Here is a 25,269-nt window from a genome sequence, read left to right on the forward strand (position 1 = left end):
AAGTCTGTGCCTTAGTTTGGATATGGGTGGAGCAGGATTCCCCTTGCCATAGCTAGCTGGAGAAGCATCTTCCTATCACTGCTCCTCCTGGTGTTGTTGAAGGTAACGAGGCAGGAAGAAGATCTGAGACGTGCTAATAGTTACTTGCTTCCAGGCGGTAAGACCCAAGTGCTAAATCATTCAGTTTATTAGTCAAATGCTATTTCATGGTCTTAAACGTTCTTCCTGATAAAATAAAGGCTGTTTTGATTGAACAATAAAGCTTGTGACCACGGGTATTATTCTTAACTATGTATAGATGGCTTTTGGTGTTTCTTCCCATGACTGCACTGTGACTGTTTATATAATTTACCATGGCACTGTGTTAGTCATCAACGGACTGCATAGGTTGTTGGTTGAGGATGTTGCCTCAAGCCAAGTGGTTAATCAAGTGGTATGGCAAATGCCAGCCTTTCTGATTAAGAGATCTTGTCTCAGTGCAGTGCCCATTCTGGATTGGGTCCTAGTCTGGAGTTAGAAAGGGTTTCTGCTCTATGATACTGTTTGTGTGATACAGTTTTATGATTGTGTGATATATATGCCTGAGAGAGTTTGAAAAGGGACGTTATCCTGGTTCTTAGTCCATGTTTATCAGTTCTGGTGGGAACTATTTTCTCTTCAGTAATATGTTTGTCTTCTTCAGGAGATGAGGAAAATGAGGTTCACTTTCCTCTAAGACACTGGAGTCTGGTCACAGCTGGAGACAGGATGTTGAGCAGGAGGCGCTGGTGCTCTTAGCCTTCTTGAAATCTCTTATGAGCTTGGTTAGCGTACCTTGTCCATGCATGCAGGGTTAAACCCCATCACAAACTAGGCTGGGAAAGAATCTGTCTCTGTGAGGTCCTTGGAGACTTCTGGTTCTTTGTCTTCCTCTGTAACGTAGAGCACGCTGGCTTAAGCTTACCTGGAAAATCCACCTAATAAATTCCATGGCACCGCAGATGTATAGGTGATGCTTTTTATTTTTCTTGCAGCCATTGTATTTATAGCTTTTGATATTTTACTATAGATCTTCTACTTTTCTTGGCTGTTTGAAGGAACTCTGTGTAGACTATTATCAAATTAAAACATCAAAATGCAAGAACTAGGAAAGAATGGCTGTTTTGTGTTGTGAGGCTACACATACAGAATACAGCATTCTGGCACTTGTCTGAGGTGGACAAGCCCATTGTCTTTGAGGTCCATCAAGCAGTGAAGCCCCACTGTGGCATGTGGTTGTTCTTGGAAATATTGCTAAGTTAACAAAGAAGTGGGAGTGTGAGTAGTGCTTCTTGAGGTGTGTCTGAGACTTGCTTCCCCACTGCTTGCTGTCTCTGGTGGCCACAGAGATGTTTTGATTGAAAAGTTGACTGCTGCACTAATGTGCAGGTACTGGTGAGCTGGTAAGTACTGAGAATGCTTCTGGTGCGCATATTTTTAAGAACCGTTTTTCATTAAAACCAGTAGGTGAGTAAAAGTAAGGAAGAAGTTGTCCCATTTTACTGCCATGCTGTTGAAATGAACAATTTTTCCCCTTCTGTGGTAATCATCAGAGACCTTGCCATACACTTTTCTTTATAAAATCTTAGGTTACACATACCCTACAGTTGTTGTGTCACCTTCTGCCTCTGTAAAGCTGAGTGTTGACTGCAGGTGTTCCCAGGAGACTGAAAGCAAAATAAAAATGCCAAGTAATTGGTACCCCTGACTCTTAATTCAACATGTCTTGTGCTGCAGAACATAAGCAAAATGAAAGGGAAGTTCTTCAGAGAGCTGCATGCAAATTTTGACTGGTTGTGGTTTTGGAAGTAAAGGAACAAGGTGATACAGAGAATGCTTTTTAAGCTATTCTATCAAATGTCATATCTCTGTTTTAATATTTCATGTGATGTGGCTTCTTTCAGATGATCAGCTGGATTATCTGAGATCAGAGAAAAGGGAGTGATACTACTCAGCTGCAGAAAATAGGAAGAAAGTACTGCCATGGCAGGCTAGGGCACAGACACACTGACTGCAGAGCACTGGCTCTTTGCACTTGTTTCAAGATACACATCTTACAGATAGCCAGTAAGAATTACTGAGGTGGAGGTATTTTATTTATAATCAATAAGTTTAAAAGAAACTTCAAAGGAAGTTTATACATCAGTATTTTAGAATTCTTCCCATGAGATTTGTTAGATAAGACCATTAGATGTTTGTTTTCTGGACAACTTTACTATTTGTATGCTTACTAATAATAACAGAAAGACCTAATAAATTATGTATCTATGTTAAACAGCTTGCTTTTCAAACAAAGGAAATTGGCCACAACTCTAATTTCTTCTATTTTTATCTTTCTCTTAAAGGGCAATACTTTAAGGAAAATACTCCTATATCGCTACTTTAAAGGAGAATATGGAAGTGGTATGAATGGGCCTCTGTCTGCCAGCTACAGCAAGACTGCACAAGTGGGAGGTAAATCAACACAGGTCATTCAAAGAGAGCAAAATTAGCAGCACAATTTTTTCTAATAGGCACATTGGAAGTGCTCCAGGGATTGAACTGGTAAATAATCAAACACATTCTGTAGCCAGTTAGAAGGGAGGTAGTACCAAACTTTTCCTATTTTTAAGTTGCACGCACTTGTCTCAGATGGCTGGTGTGCACTGGGCGGTACCAAAGCAGGGACTTTTCCCATGCCTCCGAATCAATCATACAAGGTCCAGTTGTTAACACCATTTTAATTTGCCAGTAAATCTACACCCAGAAATTCAGCAAAGCGCAAAACAGTTGAACAAAGATGTTGCTGTTTCTGGAAACAAAAAAAATTTTTTAAATTCCAGATCCTTTATTGATATGTGGAAAAAAAAAAAGATCTAAGGAAAAGCTTCTCGCAAAGATGCTGTTTAGGCAATGGAACAGATTTCCCCGAGAGGCTGCAGAATGTGTCAGTTCTTGTTACAACTTTACCGGGCAAGACTCTGATGAACCTGCTCTAACTACCGTGAGCAGGAAATTTGAGTAGATGATCCCTGTAGGTCCCTTATAACCTAACTTTTTGTATGATTCCATTATAGAAGCCACAGGAAGTTACTGTAGGCTGGTTTCTAAGAAAACCCAAAATAATGTATGTCATAGGAAATGAGGCAGAAGCTAGGTATTGAGTCAGGTCAAAATACTTGCCACTGCATTTTCAGCATATATTAAAGGCATGCCCATATTTGCAGGCATTTCCAAATGTTACCCAACTGATCCTCCTTGACTATTTCTGTGTAGACACTGGAAATGTTTACGGTCTTAATATCCTGTACACCAGATTTTGCTCCCTAACAAACAGGAGAGTAAAGATTTACTATTTTTTAGTTCTCTCTCTAAAAAGTGTGTGTGTGCATGTATACATGAATACATATACACACACACATATATATATGTATGCCTGTGTGTATGGCTTCATCACAAAGTCTGAACCATTTTAATCAGTTTAATCAAAGCAGTACTGATTAAAGCAGTACTATATTTTTCCTAGTGAAGTAGATGCAGTTACAGCTGTATAAAGGTAAGTATAGCGGGAAAGATGATAATTTGTGATAATAAAAGATGGTTGATTTAATAAGTTAATGCAATTTAACAAAATTCCTTAAAACCACACCTTTAATTTGGATTAGCTCAACTCTCTGTTCTTAAAGAACGTCATCGTGATGTTAATGGTGTAGGAGTTACATCAGTAAAAGTATTTAGCTAGAAGGTCATACACATAACCAGAGTTGATCTACCAGTACACAATCTTTGTATAGATTAGGCCTGAGATTGAAAAGCAGATTTAAAAGTGGTCTCAGAGCATTGACCATACACACAGTTCAGCGTATGCAGCAGTGGAATTAAAAAAGGGGTTTGGTGGACCAATCAGTGTAATTTCCAACTTCTTTGTTGTTTGAATATCATGACAGAACAGGTTCAGGGTTTTGTTTTATTTCTTATTCTTAGAGCCCAGCATTGCAGTTTCATACAAAAATCTTGTTTGTATCAAGGAGAATTTTGCCTGAAACAAAATTTCAAAATTAAATTTATTACATTGCTACTGTATGCGTAAGACAAATTACTATTACTAATAGATTCATTTTCATAGACATATGTGAAACAAACACAAGTGGTATGTATTTGTCTAATTTGCAGGTGGATTTTCAGGACAAGACTCAGATAAGTCTGGGGTAACCATGTTTGATATCCAGTGCCTTCTGGATAAAGAAGGTGCATCAGAACTAGTCATAGATGTTATAGTAAACACCAAAAATGACAGAATTTTCTCAGAAGGCATTTTGCTTGGCATTGCGTTGCTTGAAGGTGGAAATACGCAAACACAGGTACTTATTTCATTTACTTACTCACATATTGATTTTCAAATGCATGTAGTCTGGCGGCAAATAAAAAGAACCTTTTTGCTGTGAGTTCTGTGAAAAGTTTATCACTACAATATGTATCGCTATAATACAAATGTAAATATGCCCTGTTGTTATGCAATATCTCATAGTGTAGACTCTTCAATAGAAGAAAACATTTTTCAGCTGTCCCTTTCTGTGTAGCACAGTGCTGCTTTTAATCTGGTCTTTGCCATATGAGCATTATCTCCAGTTATTTCATATCTCTCTTTGTAAAATTAAAATTTACAATACTTTCAAGTTTATAATAGCAATAAAATTAAGTTATTTTTTGGAAACATTTAGGGACATTTATCAAAATCTCCAAAGAGAGAAAAACTGGCCATTTGAGAAGACCAATACCCCAGTCCATAGAAAATAACTGCTTTAAACTATGGATTCTAGTTTTTGTGAATGATATCCCTGTCACTCAACTTTAGCCAAATAAGATGATTGTTTATTCTTACTCTGTGATCAGCAGAGTTCTCATAAGAGAGGGGAGATGGTATGAATCGCTCCCCACATTTCCCCATATCTCATCATTGCCTGTGAAGGCAGCCTAAATAACCAACTTACACCTCATTGCAAGAATATAGAAGTTAAATGAGAGGAATCCCATCCAGTATCTTTATTCTGTAAAAAAGATAATACAATCAGTGGCCCTTAGAGAGTGTCCAGAAAACGTTAAAGAAGGGAGATTTTGTTGCAGCTTTTTAAAATGATTTGTTAGGGGCTGTAAGAGGCTTTTACTTTAAGATAGAGTTTGTAAACTGTTGAAAATGGTACTCAGCCTGCTTGACAGTAATACTAAGGGACTGGACTTAATAATCTAAAATATTAATTCCAATTCTGTGGGAAGCACAAAAAATGTATATAATCTAAGATCTAATATTACACGTTAGATGTTTCATGCTTCCTCTTTTGTTACATAATAACAATTACTTTTCACTGTTATTTGTAGATGGAATAGTCTAACTCTAGAATGCCTGGAGAAATGGAGAGCGTCACAAAGTAATTTAACTTCAAGTGTAATATTGTGACATTTTAAAGATTGCAAATAGCAGTGCTCACCATTTTATCCAAATTTTAAAATGTTATCATCAATCTTTGTTACCAGCCTTGTATATCGCTTTGTGAAAGATCTGGTCAGGCAGTGGCCAACATTTGTTCTATGTAAGTGAAGTAATTATTCATCATTTGTTTCACAAAAAATAGTGTATTTTTGTATTTCTTCTTCCTTAGAAGACTGATATCTAAAGAACATATTTTTTGCAGTATTCAACTTACCAGCAACTGAAGGAGCAAAAAAAGTCAGAAAAATTCTTTAAAGTCCTGTATGACCGCATGAAAGCTGCTCAGCAGGAGATACGATCGACAGTGACAGTGAACACTATTGATTTAGGGAGCAAAAAGAAAGATGATGATAGTGACCTAACCATATCTGTTCCCAAAAAGAGAGGTAAGGAAGCACCCATGTAAAAGAGGGGAGAAGTGCATTATATTCAAACCGCATGTCCTGCACCACTGATACTATGCTTCATTGGTCAATAAGCTTTAATATTATTCATTGCTCATTTGCATCTTTTGCCTGTTTTTCTCTAAATTATAGGCCTTCTCTTAAGCTGGTTACAAGGAATTAGCTTTGATGAAATCAGTGAAGCTATGCCAGTTTATACCAGTAGAAGATATAGAACCATATTTTTAGAGAAGCAGAAGTAAAGGCTGCTACTAATGGGACTATTTCACAAGAGCAAGCGCAGGAACTGATTTCCCACCCTGTGGTCCTTCCATTGTTCTCATCATTTATTGTATATGGGAGAGAAATAGTAGGGCTTTTTGTTTTAATGTTCTGTTTCACTCTGGTTTGTGGTTTATTTGGAACATGCTATCCCTGCATGAATGTTGCTTTGATATTCTTTGTAAGTTGCCTAGAGGTCTTCGAAAAGTTAGGCACCAACAAAGAAAAAGTTGCATTCGTTATTATTGTTTTCTTATTGTTTAATCAAACGAGGAGAAAGAGTTTAAAAAATGAAGGAAAATTATCTTCTTTTCAGTGAAGGATTCAACCCTGCATCTGAAAGAGGGTATGAAAGGACAGTTAACAGAAGCATCTTCTGCAACATCCAAGGCTTACTCTGTGTATAGAAGAGAAATGGACCCAGAAATAGATCTTATGGGCTCAGGAACAGATGCTGCAAATGCAGAAGAGAAGTCCACAGAAGAAGCAATCATGAGCCCTGCCATTGCAATCATGCAGCCAATATTGAGATTTCTTCAGCTGTTGTGCGAGAACCACAACCGAGAGCTCCAGGTAAAGCGTTTTTGAGCTGAGCTCCAAAAGAAGTATTACAGGAGCTGGAACATCATGAGGGAAACAAAACACACCTATGCCTGGCTTCTGTTACAGAATAGAGGTGTCTAAAATGTTGTTCTTTTGGTCCAAGGGATAAAATAACTCTTTTCAAGAGCCACTTGCATGTTCTGATGAAGCTCATGTTTATGTCCTCAAAAATTGCTTGGGGGCCACCGCATGGCCACATGGAATTGAGAAGTGTCTAAATGTCCCTCTTAGTATGGTTTCTGTGCAGAAATGATGGATCACTTACCACAGGTTTGAAGACCACAGGAAGTTTCTGGGCAAAGTTTGGGTACTGCTCTTTTCCCTAGATATTATAAGATGCTGCTTGTGTCCCTGCTATCAGTTCCCCTGGTAGAAATTACTGTCCCCATAGCAACCTTTGCAAAATGAATTTTCTGCAAATATTTCTCCGTGCTGTGTCCAGCAGCCTCCCTTAAGGCAGTGTTGGCGGTGGTTTGAGCTAAGCTACCATTCTGCGCTGGCACTGCCAAGGAGAAGTCGTAATGTGCCACCAAACCTGCTCAGCTGTGGGGCAGCAAGCTTCCAAGAGCAGGGTCATAATAGATGGATGGGGGCAGGTATGCAGGACATATATATGACATTTAAGGCCAGTGCAGATGTTTGCAAAGTTCACTTTCCTAAGCTCTCCTTTCTCTACTGATTTAATCAGATAACAGTTCTCAACTGCTGCACTAAGGCATAATATATTTTCTACAGTGTAGTGTGCTTCAGTTCCTAAGGTACAGTGGTCATATGGTCGTAAATTGTACCCTTCAATATTTTCATGAAAAAAGACTGTGTTTGACTTCACTCTAACCCTCTCTGTTTTGGTTTTTTTTTTTTTTTTTTTTTTGGGGGGGGGGGGGGGTGTTCTTTTCTCCATCCACCAGAATTTTTTAAGACATCAGAACAACAAAACAAATTACAACCTTGTTTGTGAGACCCTTCAGTTTTTGGACTGTATCTGTGGAAGCACGACAGGTGGGCTGGGCTTATTGGGGCTTTACATCAATGAGAGGAACGTGGCTCTTGTGAACCAGACGCTGGAAAGCTTGACCGAATATTGCCAGGGCCCATGCCATGAAAACCAGGTAGGGCTCAAATAACTTCTGGATGCAGAAGAGTATGGTATCTGTGTGCTTGTCATAAACCCTTCAGTGTTCTTAATAACATAAATTCACTTGTAACTGCTATGACTAGGCTTAACTTAAGTTTCAAGCTTTCCTTGCTTGAAGGGAAGCAATCCTTTTAAGTCAGAACTCAAAATAGACTCTTCCTGTAGTATATCTACTTACATGGAGGGTTTCCAGTCCTTTTGGAGAGAGTTTAATTTCTTATGTCAGTGGGTCTGTGGCTTAAATGTCACTTTGTGAGACTGGATTTTGAGACACAGTTGTGGAAGTACATTACAAACGCAATCTTGTTTTCTTAATTTTCATACATTTTGCCTTTGCTGGTGTTTATATAGGTTGCTAACGTTTACTTTCCTTAATTCACATAACTGCCACAAAGTTTAACTTACTATCCTGCTATACTACCTAGCAGCATCTTTAATTATGGTATCAGTAGTGAAATGGATGAGACTAAAGACCACGCTTCTAATCTTCTGTGCCTTGCTTGATGCAGTCTTTTAAGTCATACAGCTGTGACTTTTGGTAGATGTCTCTTTAGTGCCATGCTGAGGCAGTATAGAAAGGTAAAGAATGTAGTTACATGCTGCTATATTTGATCTGAAGAGAACTTTAGTAAAGTTGTCACAGTAGATGAAATAGCAGAATTTTTACTATGGATTAGCAATGGGAAAATTGCAGTGGGCAAAAATTACAGATGCAATCTATTCTTGATACTAGAAATAGCTGAAGAAATACGTGCAGTATTAATGCTACTTCACTAACATGCACAAATGAAGTGTAAAGTGCTATTATTGCCATTGCTGGTAATCAACTGCCTTTGCTTAATACTTTAAAAACAAACAAACAAAAAATCCTTTAGCGGACTAAATTTTAAACAGTCATATTTGATCCATTAATGAATAGGAAAAACATCTGTAAAAAAAGAATAATTACAGGACTGGAGATGAAAACAAATATATGTTTCAAGTTAACATGTTCTCCAGCAAGTTTACTTGAGTAGCACTGGAGGAATGCTGATAGTGGAAGGGAATGATTAGTTACACTTTATTACTTAGACCTACCTGTTGGGAAGTCACTCAAGATTTGAGTTATGCTTGTTTACACCAACTACAAGTCTAATTCAGTGTATTTCAGAGGCAAATACTCCACACTCTTATTTTCATTTTTTCCCCCGTCTGTCTTTCTGGAAACCTTTTCCTTTCCTATTGTCCTATAAACCTGCTAGAAGAAAAAATACCATAGGCTTTTGTATAACTGACACTTTCTTACAAGGCTTAGAAGGTGCAGGATTCCAGCTGTAAAAGCGTTTGGGAAGTACCATTGGTCATAATTACAGTTTTGAATTCCATGTCCAGAAATGTCTTTCTATACAGGACATCCAGATGCATGTAGAAAACCTTAATCTTCACAAACAATTCATGCTATAAGGACAATATTAATGCTGGTTGCTGAGTGCAAATTAAGAACTTGACTGTGCAGATTTGATTGTGCCTACATTCAAGCATGTCTTTTATGTCTCTGCATGTGTCTTCATCTGAATCTGGCAGTGCTCCTGTGGGCTGCTGCCTGTAACTTGTACCACTTAGTGCCAAACCCTGCATGATTCACTGCAAGCATGTTTTAGCTTGCACCACCATTTTTGCAGTTGTGTACTTCACTACTGGTAGTGTTGGGGTTAGTTCTGTACTACACAAGTCTTCCCCAGCACCTCTTGTGGCATGTTTTCAGGCTGCTCTGCTTTGGCTGGGTGGTTCATTGCTGCTACAAGGTCTTTCAAGTTCTGGGTCCTTGTTTTGGAAATCTGATTTACATATTCTCCCTCCCTCTGCCCATCCTGTATCCCTCTTTTCCCCCCTCCTTCCTTCCCTCTCCCCCCACCCCCCAACTCCCTTCTGTTCTCTTATTTTGCAGACTTGCATAGCCACCCATGAATCTAATGGGATTGATATTATAATTGCACTCATCTTGAATGACATAAACCCTCTTGGCAAATACTGCATGGACTTGGTGCTTCAGCTAAAGGTACAGTAGATGTAAATTTGTTTATTTAAATTTGGGTAATAATAGAAGACATACCTATGCAAGAGCTCTAGGCAACCTGACATTTACTTAATCTTACCATAGCATAATATACTCAGAAGCCTTTGAAAACAAACGTTGCAAATCAGCTCAGCTTCTGAATCCTTATCAGGCCCTCTACCACAGGCCTTTTGACTCACTGTTGTGTTTGGGAGTATGTCCTCAGCTTTTTTTTAAAAAATCCTATCAAATAGACATGACATAGCTAGCATTGAAGAGTCTATATTGTGGGCATAAAATCTCGCAGGGTTGATAAATAGCAACACTGTACAGACACGTAACAAGTCAGGCATTCTCTTTATATACTGAACTCTTAAAAAATTACTTGAGAAGGAGATGTGAAAAAAGAGTAATATATCAGATGACCTGTAATGTCAAATAAAGTTGAAAACAAGGTTAAAGTAAATTGTATTTTATTTCCCTTCTCAGTGTCCTCTGAGGAGGAGGACAAAGTGTAGAGTGGGAGGGCTTGTAATTTTTTGGTGTGTTCTGTGGAGAGTTGGATAGGCTTGTAAAGTTTCTCTAGTCTGTGTGCTATTGCATGCAGAGGGGAGCTCTGCAGCTATACTATCTGCCAAGTAGTGTAGAACTTGTCAGGAGGAGCCTTGGGTTATTGCCTTTTCTTGCCTTCCGAATGAAGTATTTCCATTGCAGATGCTCGGTTTCCTCCCTCAAACCAGCAAATACTTTGTGGTGTCTGCATTGCATCATATTGGCAACATTATGGATGTCTAATAAAATAATTAATATAGCTATATATCATGTACAATGAAACATTGAATCAACAGTGTTTTACACATGATTTTAATAACTGTAATTACATTTTTGAATGGCAATGTAATTCAGGCCCCCCTCAAGCAAAACACTTAAGCAGACATTTAACTTTGAACATGCAGACAGTTCTTTTGAAGTTGAAATTTCAGCCTCTGTAAAGACCTAGCCACAGTAACTCCAGTGCCATTTTGATTTGCCATTATCATGAAGCTAGCAAATGCTTGTAGAACATCTTTACTATGTAATAACCAAAAATGGAGTTTAGAGACATTGCTGCAAGGACCAGTTTGGCCCTGTTCACAGGAGGCTATATATGCCTTACTTAAATAGCAAAAATTGTAGTGAATGATTCCAAAGGTTCAAACTGTGGAAATGATTCTGATTTTACAGGATCACAGAGTCATTTAGATTAGAAGGGACATCTTGAGGTCATCTTGTCCAACCACCCTGCTCAAGCAGGGTCAGCTAGAGCAGGTTTCCCAGGACCGTGTCCTGTTGAATATCTCCACAGTCGGAGACTCCATGACCCATCTGGGCAACCTATTCCGGTTTTTGATCACTCTCACAGTAAAAAAGTGTTTTCTTGTGTTTAGACGGAATTTAATGTGTGTCTTAATTTGTGTACATTGCCTTTTGTCCTGTCACTGGGCACTGCTGAGAGGAGTCTGGCTCCCTCTTCTTCATTCCCTCCCATCAGTTATTTATACACATTGATAAGATCCCTCTGAGCCCTCTCTTCTCCAGGCTGAACAGTCCCAGCTCTTGGCCGTTCCTTATATGAAAAGTGCTCCATTCCGTTAATAATCTTTGTGGCTTTTTGCTGGACTCATTCCATTAATTCCATATCTTTCTCATACTGAGGAGCCCAGAACTGGACACAGTGCTGAGCCAGATGTGATGTCAAGAATTAGATCTAAATTAAGAAGTTACTGATTTTTATTTTGAGTGGCAACACATCAAAATAATGTAGCGCTGAGTCTACCAGCTAATGTTTAACATCGACAATCTGTCAGTGTTCATAGGCAACTCTAAAGTTGCGAATACATAAATTTGGCAATGAAAATACAGAATGTAAAGTATATAGGCCCACACACTTACACACAAGTTCAGACACTGTTTTCAGGGAACATTGTAGGTTGAACTCATGCCCCCCAACCAAAGCAAAGGCAACACAGAATTATATTTTCCCATCCCATCTTAATTTAGCTTGTTTTGCACATAGTTTGTGATGTGGTATTTAATTACATCTTCATGGATTATATTTTCCACTGGACTCTCAAATCATTTAGTGAGCAGGGTAGACACTGTTCACTGAGTGCACAGATGGCCAATGTTCTGTTCTGCCTCTTGTTATTTTGAGTATGACCCCCAGCCTTCCTTACTGACTAGTATTTAAGCCCTGGCACACAGTATGACCTCAATATCTGCCACTCTGTGTAGTGGCAGGATGAAGAGACATTGTCAGTCTGAGGGTAGAGAGAGTCTAATACGAGTGTCTTTTTGGCTTTTCTCATAGCACCTTACTCTGCTGCATCTAGTTGCTTCACCCATTAATTTATTTTTCAAAAATTCTTAGGAGGAGGTGAGATGTTAACTCAGGTAAAGAGAAATGAGGGCCAGAAGTACTTTGGGCTGTCCTGTTTGTAGCTCTGGGAACTAATTTTTTGCAGTACTAATGTGTTACGAAGAACTTTATATTGTATTTTCCAGGTAGTGGACCTCTTTTCCTCATTGATATCTGGGAATGGAAACCAGATCCTAGGGTCTCAAAGCATGCAGCAAATGAGGAACAAGTAGTGAAATGAGCTTCTCGATTACAGGTGCAAGTGATTAGAGAGAAAAAATACTGGAGGACATGCCTGCCTGCTGTGATTCTAGGCTATGGCATGCCACTTTTGCTGAGTCAGTAGCAAGAAGCTAGCTGTTGATGATGACACAAAGTCCTACCCACCTTTTACCTTTCATCATTCTCTGAAAGCTGCAGCAGACTTCTCTCCATTCCCAGGATTGTCTGCACTGGGAAATAGCTTCAAAGTCCTCCTCACCCATGAGCAAGTAGACTGGTGCCTTTCTTCACGCTTTCCTCCCCTTCCTTCTCAAGCTACCTCACAGCCTGTCTTGCCCCCTTCCCTCCTCCTCAGTTTAAGATCCTACTGATGCTACCACAACTGACTTGGTCACCATTGTGAGGGAAAACTGCAGCAGAAAAAGCGGCATCCAGTTCCTCAGAGCAGCACCCTGTCAGGTGTCTTAAAATGCTATCCTTTCCCTCCATCTGGCCGCATTGATTGTGCAGCTTAAACTTCTGCAGTGTAGGTTGCAAGATAAAGAGTCTGATTAGACCTTTCCAATGGATGATGCTGGTTTGATTCTGGAGCAAAAGGAAAGGGGAGCTATGGAAAAATTGATACAGAGTCCCATTCTCCTTTAGGCAGTCCCAGTCTGGTCTTGTCTTGTCTTCTCATCCATTGTTCTTTGTCCTTATCTCATCCTTGTGTTGGCAAGCCCAGTCCCCTCTCTCCTGGCTTCTCACTCAGCTCCCAATATCCTCTCCCAGAAGGTCCTAGTTACCCTGTCATATATAAATCCTCATTCTATTCATCCACCCTCCTTTCATCTTCTTCTTCCTTCTGCTGCTGACTTCTAATCCTACAGTCCTCCAACTGGAGATGTTCACACCTCAGCTTGACACAGCCCTGAGCAACCTGCTTTGAGCAGGGGGTTGGACTGCTTTAAAGATCAGTCCAAAGGAGACCCTCAAATGCGGGCTCTTGTGATCCAACTTGCATGATTTTGTTGTGATTCTGTGCCCACCAAGAAGAAACTCTGAGGACTTTTAGCTGTGAAATTCCAGCAGGTTTCCACAGTATAGTATTCAAATCATAATTTTAAAAAAAGGCTTATGAGTTGGACAAATCTGGCTGGGATTCCCTGGGGACTACAACTTGCATGATTGTGTTATCTTGGCCTCTAGTGCTCCAGATTTTCAGCTCTGCTATCAAAACCTGGAGATACAAAGGCTGCTTAAAACAGAAGTTGCTTGAATATGCAGAAACATCTTTCTTTTTGCCCCAGTCCCAAAAGCAGCTGAACCCTCTTCCTCCAAGATTGTCAATACTAATTGTCCGAGGCATACCCTCGCTGCAAGAAATTTCAGTTTGAATTGCTGACATCTGGCAATAAGCAGCTGAGAAAGAGGTTTTATGGTGGGTTGAGAGTTTTACTGGCCCCTACCTGTATCGTGGGACTGTGGTCTACTTCCAAGTATTCACACAGCTTGGTCTGTAAGAGAGGATGATTGTGAGATGCTGTGGCCGGTGAACCAAGGCAACCGTGCTCTGCCAGAAAGCAGTCAAACCTCTGAAACCATTCTTCCTCTCCTGTTCACAGCGTCTGATTTAACTGGAATTCAGACAGGTCTCCGAAGTCTAAGGCACTACTGGGTTACTGCTGCTAAAGCTCATGCTATTTAATCCTTGGGAGAGGTCTCAGTGAAAAGCAGCCAGTTGACAAAGTAGAGAATATCTTTATATGTTCCCCCTGGAATATTTGGTAGTGAAACAAAATTCCAGGAATGTAGGAAAACAGTTTATTTTGTAGCCTTTCAAATAATAACCAGTTGGACTTTATAAAAACCAAAGGGGAAGGAAACCTGCCTGCATGATGAAACCTTTCATGTAATACATTTTGTAATTACCTCTGTTGAGTATTGTTTTAATAGAAAGCCATGGCAAAAATTGCTAGATGGGCAATAAGAAAAGGAAACGGGATTTTGTTTTTTGTGCACAGCATAGAACAAAGCTCTGTATTTAAGTCGAGTATTTTTCAATATTTGAAATACTTCTTCCAATATAGCATGCAGGGTTAGTTAACCTTACAGTACGCTGACATGAAAATGGGAGAAAAACCCTATTAAATATGTCAGGAAAATAAAAGATGTGAGTAGTTTAAAATCTTATCCGCTAAAAATGTGGTCCTCGTAATCTCAATTAAAACAAATGCAAGGGTCGTTAATCCATGAAATAGATTTTTAAATTTGCATTAACTTGGTTTTGTATCTCTAGAACAATGCCTCCAAGCTTTTGCTGGCTATTATGGAAAGCAGGCATGACAGTGAGAATGCGGAAAGAATCCTTTTCAACATGAGACCAAGGGAATTGGTGAGAAAACTTCTGAATATTCATAAATCTTTTGGCTGAAAAAAAATCATCATTAAAACATTTTTAAAATGATCTGCATCTAAGCTGAAAAGTGTTGGCAGCGTATAGTGACACAATGTATCAGGATAGTACTAATTCACAAAAAGTACTTTAAAAGGATCAAGCATGCATGATTTCAGTCTTTACAACTTCATTATTTTTATCCGTTCCAAGCACTTTTCTATAATTGTTTCCTAACTAAATTATTATATTCTGGTAGACTGTCTTCAAGTACACTTTGTCAGCGGCTAGGAAATTAAGCTTGTACAGTTTGTAAAACAGTGCTAACAGAAGTGTGTGTGTAGACATGTAATATATACATGGTATGTATGTATGCTGGATGTTACACATACGTCTCATGAGCAAACAGTTACAAGCAGTTGTTGCTGTATTTTGGAACAACCGTGATACTTGTGTAGGTCTCCAGGAATTTTAAATAGATTGTAAGTCTGGAGAAATCGTTTCCAATCCAATTGACCATGTAACAGCATGGACTGAAAAACCTGTTTTGTGGAGAGATCTGTGGGCATCAGGCCCTGCACTTGGGCAGAGCCCAGTGGCCTGCTGGTTTCAGAGCGTCATCGCCATGGTGGCATGTCAGCATGATGAGGCCACCCCTAAGGTACAACTACAGGATCAGGCCCTGCATGGGGAACAGAGGATTTCGCCCCATTGGTCCTGTAAGAGGCTTTTGAATATTTTGGAATTACCCCAGCGCCCTGCCCAGATCTGTATCTTCCTTTTCTTTTTGGGTTAGTGGTTTTTTTGTGTTAAACTGGTTGGAGAATGCTGCATGACGTTGCAGCCAGCTCTAGCCAGAGAGGGATCGTGGCTGTGCTCTTAAGTGCCACAAGACTCTGCCTGTGGTATCTGTAGATCTGTCTTTAAAAGCATTTGTGAAAATACCTGTTCAGAAAGACTCAGCGTCCCTGTTCCTTTCTCATGGTTGCAGAAGTTTTCCTGATGAGAAATGTAGCAGTTTGGAGCTTCATAAATACTTCAAGCTCATCTTTATTCAGAAAGTGTTTCTCAGACTGCTCCCTCTTCTTGCAGGACTGCAGGGCACCCACCCAGGCTTGAGCTGAACAAAGCAAGTGCGTTCAAACACAGCGTTCGGTGCTTTTTCCCCAAGCATGGCGGTTATTTCATCTCTCCTTGGTTGGTTTTGTGTTACAGGTGGATGTGATGAAGAATGCATATAACCAAGGCCTCGAATGTGACCATGAGGAGGAGAATGGAGATGATGGCATCTCCCCAAAAGATGTTGGCCATAATATCTATATTTTGGCACATCAGGTATGTTTTTGCTGTTATGTGACTGCTTCCAGAAAAGCATTATGTGGTTAAATGCCACACAAACCCTGTCTGATCAAAAAAGGGAGTTTTCCCTTCTTGTGATTTCTGGCTTATGTTTGTGTACAACATGACTTTATCTGGAAAGTTGCTGAGAGCAGGGCAAGTGAGCAGTCTCACTGTATGAGTAGGCACTCTGCAGGATTTGGTAGGCTCTGTTAGTGTGAAATAACAACGTAGAGCAAAGCAGTTAACGTATACTTTGCTTTGTCTTCTTTTAGCATTAAGAGCTCATTCATATCAACCAAATCATAAATCAAGTTATCATTATTGGTGTATTTAAATAGTAGTTTCAATTGTGATACCAAGTGAACTTGAATTGAGAAGATTCATATTATTTTAGGTATATTAATTAGCTAATAAGAATAGTTGGACCTTTTCACTGTTTTGTTCTTTTGAATTATCTTGTAGTGCCCTCAGGCTTTTTCTGATCACTTTTACTTCTCTACTGGTAAAGGTAAAATGGACCCTGAAGGTATATTAATTCTTCAGAGCAGTTGGTATCAAAGATAGTTTATTTTTCATTGTGTTAAGAGTATTGAAAAGATTTTTTAAATTAAGACCACTTTTTTTAATTATATCATAATGATATATGTCATATAAGGGCTGATTTTTTTAAAAAATGTTACTAAGTAAGAAGAAATAAACAGATAGGGATAGGGAGTGTTCCACATTGATTATACTTATTAAGTGTTGTTAGGAATTGAATGCTCAATGGAAAAAGAAAAGAAAGCAATCTATAGTTACACTGGTATTATGCAATGTTTCGTTCAAGCAAGGAATGGAAAAACAGTTACTGAATTATGCTCCCGTGCTTGCAACACATTTAAATAAGTCTTGTTATTATGTTGTTGTTATGGATGACCATGTTCCACTCTTGCGCTGCATGTACATAAGATACCCACCAAAGATGATAGAATTTTTAGAAAGTTTCTGTAGCACCTTACATTGTATGACTATTTACTCCTTGAAAATTTAAATGCCTGCCAAATTGAAATGTTGGAATTTTATGTCTTCTGCCTACAGTTTGTGTTAATGGGGTTCGTGACAATGGATAATAAATTTGGGGGAGTAGAATATAGGCCTAAAACTATATATTAAGTGACTGCTGGGGTCATTTTACCAGAGAGGTCACTGCCAAGGGTACACTAGCTAGCTGATGTGTAGATTAAGCTCTGTCCCTAGACACATATTCAGGGTGCTGGGGAGGCCCATGAAGCCACTCCACAGCTATTCCAAATGCCTGATCTGTAGTCAGGATTTTGGTTGCATAAGGCTGATGGCAGCAGTTTGCTGAGCTCCTTCCTGTTCTGTAGAATTAAATGGCATGATTGGCTCTGTATGCTGTAAAAATATCCATATTTTTTTAAAAAATGGACTGTTTTCCTCTGTAACACAGTACATGTGTCTGTCTACAAAGCTTTGTACCCATGTGAAGCCCCATACCAAAACAAAGCAATGGAAGGGCAGGCAATCTGGGGCCTTTCTCTCTCCTTCGCTAATGAAAAGCTATGATTCTTGGCACAGGACTGCTGATCTTTGACCCCAAACTCTTTCCATGTGTGCCCTTTCACTTGCGCTGGGATGGGCAGGATACGAGCATGGTCCCTCCTCAGTAAGGCCATTGTTGCCGGGTTCCTTTGCTGGCTCCGCTCTCCAAACACCCTCTTACACTTTGCTATGTCAAAGTGGCTTTTTGGTGGCTGGCCCTTCCACTCAGCCTAGCTGACCTGATTTACATAATAATTCTTTGCTGTGCTCCTTACAGTTTCACAGTTCATCTGACTTATTTCTTCTACAACCAGTGTAGCTCCTCAGTCACTTTCCTGATGCTTGTGACCACTTGCTCTAGTTACAGCTTTTTGGCCCTTCTGTAACAGCAGAATAAAGACCAAGAGTTCCTCTTTTTGCTGTTACAGCCCTCAAACACAGACAGTTTATTTTGGGGAGCTCAGACTTTCAGTTTTTGTCGTTGCACTCTTCAGGGCGATGGTGGGTTCTGCATTTTGCCACCACTACATCCTTCCTTGCTCTTCCTGTGGTTGATTTTACCAGAAGCAAAAGGCATTCTTGTAAATGTTTGACCCACAGTGCATAGAAAGTTATAAATATGTCACAAGCAAGGCTGAGATTTCTGTTGCTAAATCTCCTTTACAGCTTCCCAACCCTTACCCCAAATGCAAACACAGGCACACGTATGGAAGTGCATGTGCACACTTGTACATCACACACAGACACACAGAGGTGTGTGGGCACAGCAGCCTGCGACATGGCGGTAAGACGCTGACTGTTTAATATGCCATAGCATGACAGTTATCACGTCTCTTCCACGTGTTTCTCTGTCCTCTCTTTTCTTTCCTTTATTTCTTCATCTTCCTCCAGCCTGCCACGTGCCATAGCTGTGCTGCTTCCCCTGCACTGACTCTAGACTTTCTGAACACTGCTGCTCCTCACTTTTCCCATTCGACGTATTATGAGCAGAGAGGAGAAGGGAGCACCCCTGAGAGAAAGCAGAACTAACTTATCCATGAAGAACTACCCTAGCTGCACCCCCACTCTGCAGCCTGGCTTTAGGGTAGGGGCTCCTTCCAGATGTGGCTCTTCTACAGCTTGTGGAGGAGTGACACAAACTGGTGCTTGAGGTCACATCCTGGAAAAAATAAGCCTATTATTGCTAGAAAGAGAGCGTTCACAATTCTCTTGAAAATCCATGGAGGGGATTCTGGGTTTTTTTTGTCTTGTTCAAATGTCATGCTCAGAGCCAAGCCTTGAATTTGAGATTGCTAATTTCTTACAGTAGTCTTGGGTGAATGCTAGTGGTATGTTATGGATAGTCCCATCAGCTCTTATACCTATTCTTTTCAAGCCTCAGTCAAAATAAATTGGTGTGGTGTTTCTATTGCTGTCCTTTTAAAAGATTGTGTTAAAGCAGGCTATGCTTTGTTTTGCGAGGTTAGTAAGGCTGTCCACAAAGAGACTTCATCTTGATGTGGTGTCTCTGTAGAGATTACAAAAGCTTTTGACATAGTAGCACAAAAAATTTCATACTTACTCACTTCTTATGTGCAGAAGCATTAGTGTAGGAGAATCAAGTTTTTAAATGGCTACCCAAAAAAAAGAAATCATAAAAGGCTAAAGAAATCCTCTAGCTTTTCAGATGACTGCTTGAGCTTTCTACCTGTTAGTTATAACAAGGTATTTCAGTAGTTTGTAAACTTAAAAAACTTTCTTGGAGTTAGTAGTATTTCTGTGAGGTTCATGACCCCTTTATATTTACTATGAAGTGAAATAAGGCACTGGTTATAACCACAGGATCCTGTAGTTTGCATGCATGTATATATGTGCTTCTGTTAACAGAAAATACTTTGGAGTGTGTCTCTGTGTTTTTCAGCTAGATGCAAACTGTCTAAATCAGGCATGAAGCCCAAGCTAATACGCTGTACCTTTCAGCAGGGGCTTTATTCATGAGGCTCAGAAGAACGTGAAATAACTTTACATAGCTTCTAGTCAGCTTGCAGCTTGGGAAGAATGCACTTTCATCTGCCTGTAGGGCTGTGTACACATGTCCTTCATCTAGAAGGATACAAGTGGGTAGGGAGTAGGGAAGCAAATTGTAATACTGTAATAAAATTTTCAAATTTTCAATGCCTTGTGACTTCCTCCATCTGGTTCCCAAAGCTGTTCCAGGAGTATAGGGGTACTGGCATAGCATGTCACCCCTTTCATGATGCGTGTTCTGTGCTCTCAGACTAGCAAAATGTTTACTCAACTGCTCCATTTTAAGTGTATGTTTAAATGCCTTGCTGGAGGGGAGTGTGGGTCTTGGAATTCCACAATACCTTTGTAACCTCCAGGTAAATAGAAGGTTGTTTTGGGGTTTTTTTTATGAGGTTTAGCTAAAAACTTATTTAAATCCCAATGGAGTACCAAACCTACTTATATTTATATAATTTACTGGTGGCACCAAGACTTAAGGAAAAATCACTTCCTCCATGCCATAAGGTTAGAAGAAATTAATGCTGCTTGGTATCAGTGCAGGTATGCAGCATAAATGAACACAAGCTCGAACCAGGCTATCTTCTGATAGACTAACAGAGTTGGAAGTGTTCTTCCATTTATAAGTTCTTAAAATAAACCAAGGGAAAAGAGGTAGGATTTGCTTACTTACTATCACTTACAATAGGTGAATTGTAAGGTTCTTGCTGCAGGTACTACTAAGCATACTGTAGCAATTAGACATCACAAGTAAGTCATACTCCTTCCTCTCTGGTGCTAATTTTAAATGGACTGAGCAAAATAAGTCATTCAGCCTTATATATTTGTTAATATATTAATAGGAAAATCAAGATTTCTGTATCAAACTTGGCAAGCTTTATCAAACTAATGTCTTACTGCCATGTTTACGTCATGAAGTTACTGCCTATTAGTGTACACACATGAAGACTATTTGCTAACTAGGCAATTAAAATGGTAATAATTGATGGCATGGATTTATAGTTTGGGAGTAGGGGTACACTACAGGCTTTTTAAAAGTTACTATTTTTGACATTTGAAATAGGACAGGTTTGATAATGAGACTTGGATATGATACATTCATTAAGTAGAAACTAAAGTCAGTGTTAAAAAATTCAGCTGTCCAAATATGTAAAATTCTAAGAAGCACAAAGCCTTTTGTTCCTGTGGGTTTCTGTTTAGCATGTCATTCTATATCTTTCATCAGATTTGAGTACAGAAATGGCTGGGACCACCTTTATTTTCCACATCAATGCTGTGCCTAGAACTGCAGGTTCTGGGACTCTTACACACTACAGCAGAACAAATAAATGACAATTAAAATAGTGGTTTCAGAAATTTTTAAAGAATTAATCTTCCTTTTTGTAGGATTTCAGAGCAGTTAAAAGCTTTTGTTAATTTTGTTTGCCCCTCTCATAAAGTAGGTAGTGTTACCCAGTGTTACAGGTGAAGACAGCAAGCCAGAAGCAGTTATAGACAGCAAGTCATTAGCTGTCATGGGAAGCAAATACAGCTTGCTTGGTCCTCAGCACTTTGCTTTAACTGCTACATTGGGTTTCGTCCTATGCTCACTCAATCCCAGCTCCCTTACTAATGAGGAAAATTGGCATTTATCAGGTGTTACAGTTGAGAAGTGTGTAACCACTGAGCACATTAGTACTCCAAGAGTCTTTTAAAGAAATGATGCTAACATATATTTTTCAAATAAGCTTTTCTGTGCTGCTAATATTATAGATTGTTAAGGCAAGAAGAGCTTTCATAAGATAATGTCTACAATTGTGTGAGGGAGGTATTGTAAGGCTTAAGGTTTTTTGTGGGTAGTTATTTTTGGTGTTGTAGCTTGGAGCAGCTGCTGGCTTTCCTTCACTTAGATGTATTTTAAAGTTTAGACAGATGAACTTGTACCTTGGTCCTTCTTTTCCTTGTGTTTTTGAGTGTGTCCATAAAATAAAATACATTTACTAAAACACATACTATAAAGTAAATGTTAATTCTTGTACCCATCCATTTGTCTTGACCCGCATATGGTTCAAGTCAGGTCAAGGGATGCCATGGCAAGACCTTCCTTAAAATGATAGGTGCAGATTTTCCATGATTTAATGTATGGGGAACACGAGAATTAGCACTGTGAATGTGTGCCTTCAAATGTGACATAGGATCATTGTATGTGACTTGTCCTTTAGTATGAGAATCCAAAGCTTTCTCAACTGGCTGGGTTGTCCCAGGTAGACAAAACAGTATTCTGTGTGAAGTAAGTGTGACTGTGGTCAGGGGTAAATTTGGGGTGAATTTGACTGTTTAAAAAGAAATGTTGATGAAAAAGGAAGAAATTAATTACTTAATACTGTGCATTGACAAGCATCTTCTATAAGGCACAGCAAAGAAACACCAGGAAGGCTATTTAGGATAGGGAATGGGTGGAACCAGTTACAACCCCCAGCAGTCTGCAGTGAGCATTAACTGGCTGAAATTATAATATCAGGGTTATACCATGGAAAAGAAGTGAACAGAAGCCAAGTGGAAAAGTCTTGCAAGAACACCTTTACCCTTGGTGGTGGTGTTGCCGTTACTGGCCCGTAACATTTGGCTAAAAGAGATCTCCCTGTCCTTGTGGGTGCTCTAAAAAGATAGGCTTAGCCTCATCCAGTTGGGAAGCAGCTTTCAGCTCCAGCAAGGATCCTCCCAAAGAGCTGAGATCTGGGGACCACACTGGTTCACACTGGTGAATTTTTAAGGTTGCTGACCTCTTTCTGCCCATCCTCTGCCTCAGGTAGATGCTTTGCTCAAAAATGGAGCTGTGGCCCATTAGTCCCATCAGTGTCTGTCTTTACAAAACATTAGGTTGTGCCTGGGTTCTGCTGACAGAGATTTTGAGCTGATTATGTTCCGTGAATTAAATGGCTTGGTTCATTTGAATTTTTATACATCTCTGACTGGAACACTCTAAAAAAGTGGTGTCTTTAGTGTATGAGAATAGGATTTTGGAAAAAAGACCCACATACAAAAAAGTCTGAGCTTGTCTGGTGTAAATGGATGTACTGTACCAGAATCACTGGTTATATTGAGTGAAAACATAGACCAGTCACATTTTGTGTAGCCATGACCATTTTAAAATTTAGCAGCTGATGTGAGCAAGCAGCAATTGGCAGGTATTATTGGAGATTGTCTTCCCAAGCATCTGATGGCAAACGGAGAAAAGTACTATACATACTTAAATGAACAGGACTACTTTTTGAGGCCAGAAGATCATCAAATCTATCCTTTAGGATAAACCTGTCCTTCAGGATGAATAGCTGTGAGTTTGTGCAATAAGTATGCTCCCTTTCTGCAGGATGGGTATAATTTTTCGAGCTAAAGGATGTTTTTTGCAAGGCTTTGCTGAGGTTTGCAGTTTGGGGTTTTTTTTCCTTGTTTCTCTCTCCTTAACAGAGAAGCTCTTGCTGATAGCAATGCCAAAACAAAGGGCTAATGGGGACCAGTCCCAGGAACCGTGACTGTCAGGGGACTCGTATCCTTGGCTGCCAGACCTGAAACTTCTTATAGAACTTTTATGCTCCACATGTTGTTTTGTAGTTATCATCCTGATGAGACAGGCTATGGCATCAAAATGACACCGGCTAATTAAATGTCAGCAGAATCAGAAGCTGTTGCAAGGCTTTTACACTTAGATTGCCAAGATTGAAACAGAAGCCAATGACGCACATCACCCTCCTTGCGGCTCATTAGGATGGTATATAACTCTACCTTCAGCCAGCTACAGTATAGAGAGACAGTATGGAGGCTGCCACAAGGGCTTGACACTAATGAGCACCTGAAAGATTAAACAAATGTCTGTGGCTGCTGTTAGGTCTCAGGTTAAAACCTTGGCAACTTGTGCTTCGTTGTTAGGTCTCAGGTTAAAACCTTGGCAACTTGTCCTTCGACATTTCTTTTTCTCCCCTTCTCCTTGGAAGCATTCACCTCAGAATCCTGTCGTGACTTTGATAGGGATCTACATGGGGACCTCTGTTTTCCCTCTGGTGTCCTGTTGACTTAGGCTGCTAAGAGCTGCTAGGATTCAGGCTAGAGGTTTTTACTGTAGGCTGGCCACAAAGGTTTTAGTTTATTTTCATTCTTCTGGTTCTACTTCTCTAGAGTAAGATCAAGTGTCTTATACGTAAGTGTGTGTTTTATTATATGCAGTATTAATGAGGGAGATATCCTTTGGCTCTGGTGATTGTGTATTTCACTAGTGCACAGGTGGCCTTAATATTTCTGCTTTGTGGGTTTCTTCTTCTATCTTTAACTTCTGTTATCCTGTGTCCTTGTGTTTTGTGGTTTACAAGATTTTTTTTGTCATTGGGAAATATGTTGTATTGGTGCCGGGGCCCAAACGTTACACCAGAAGAAATATCCTTTCTTTGTCAAATATCTGCATTGTGAAATCTTCACATTAGTCTGTGGTTTTACTCTGAAAATTGGCTGCGCGACAATGACATACTGTTTAAGACATTCTTTGCTCTCAGACTCTATTTGCAGTCCTGTATTAGGAGTAAACATACTACCTTTTTATAGCTATCTGAAGCAGCACAGGCTGGGGAGAATGACTTTAGTTCTCCTTTGATTCTGTATCACAAGCAGGGCAAGTTACTTAGCTTCTCACTTTAAGAATGGGTCTTCATTTAGCCATATCCTCAGCTGGTCTACATGGGAATGCCTCCACTGAAAGCAGGCAAGCAGTACTGATTTATACTAGTGGAGAACTTGACCTGTTGCCCTCAAATCATACTCTTACCTTAGAGCTCCCAGCTTGCATTTGGCACTCACAGTCTTCATTAAGAGTGATGATATATGGGCGAAAAAGAGGATGGCTTGACTTAAAGCTTTTCTGTTGAAATTGCATGGAGGAGCGTTAAGTAGAATTAAAAATCATTTCACTTGTAAACTGAGTAAACTCAATCCAGAAGCCATTGAGAGACAATAAATGTGGAACCGCACAGTGCCATCTTTACAAAGTCACTCTTCAAAGTAGACTGCACTTTCAGTTGCCCTCAACCGCAGGGCGTACATATTGTCTGCTCAGAAATGTATGTAACGTTGCTACTTACTTTGTTCAGATTGCAGCAAACTGCCCTTATTAAGAAAGCTGAATTACACAAAGTGCTAAGTTGTAATAGTCTACTGTAGGTGAAGGCTTGCTCTGGAGGCAGAGCTGGGGCTTTTCCATTAGAGGTGACCTTCAAATGAACCAAAGTGCTCTTTTTCTTATATCTAAAGCACAACTAAAACATTTTACTCTAAGCTAGGAGGAACTTGCTTTGTTTGTTTTGAGGGGAAGTGAGGGTAACCTTGGCAATATCATGAAAGTGAAGTCTGGTCTTACTTAATGTTATCAGAGCAGTTCTAACAGGCCTCAGATATCTGCACTGTGAAATCCTACACCTTAATTAAAAACAGGGGGGGCATCT

At 39.7% G+C, this 25,269-nt stretch overlaps 1 protein-coding gene across 2 annotated transcripts in view; it reads left to right on the top strand.

Annotated features, from left to right (window-relative positions):
- ITPR2 (inositol 1,4,5-trisphosphate receptor, type 2) overlaps positions 1 to 25,269 on the top strand; it is a 267,987-nt gene that overhangs the window by 180,509 nt on the left and 62,209 nt on the right. For both annotated transcript variants that reach the window (XM_010575416.1, XM_010575415.1), the window contains 8 exons: positions 2,364 to 2,472; positions 4,171 to 4,358; positions 5,688 to 5,871; positions 6,467 to 6,723; positions 7,662 to 7,862; positions 9,816 to 9,926; positions 14,822 to 14,917; positions 16,133 to 16,252. In XM_010575416.1, coding sequence (XP_010573718.1) covers positions 2,364 to 2,472; positions 4,171 to 4,358; positions 5,688 to 5,871; positions 6,467 to 6,723; positions 7,662 to 7,862; positions 9,816 to 9,926; positions 14,822 to 14,917; positions 16,133 to 16,252 — 1,266 coding nt within the window. The remainder of the gene's footprint in view (positions 1 to 2,363; positions 2,473 to 4,170; positions 4,359 to 5,687; positions 5,872 to 6,466; positions 6,724 to 7,661; positions 7,863 to 9,815; positions 9,927 to 14,821; positions 14,918 to 16,132; positions 16,253 to 25,269) is intronic.

Source organism: Haliaeetus leucocephalus, unplaced genomic scaffold (genome assembly GCF_000737465.1).
Source record: "Haliaeetus leucocephalus isolate CR32 unplaced genomic scaffold, Haliaeetus_leucocephalus-4.0 Scaffold473, whole genome shotgun sequence".
NCBI classification, from domain to species: Eukaryota; Metazoa; Chordata; class Aves; order Accipitriformes; family Accipitridae; genus Haliaeetus; species Haliaeetus leucocephalus.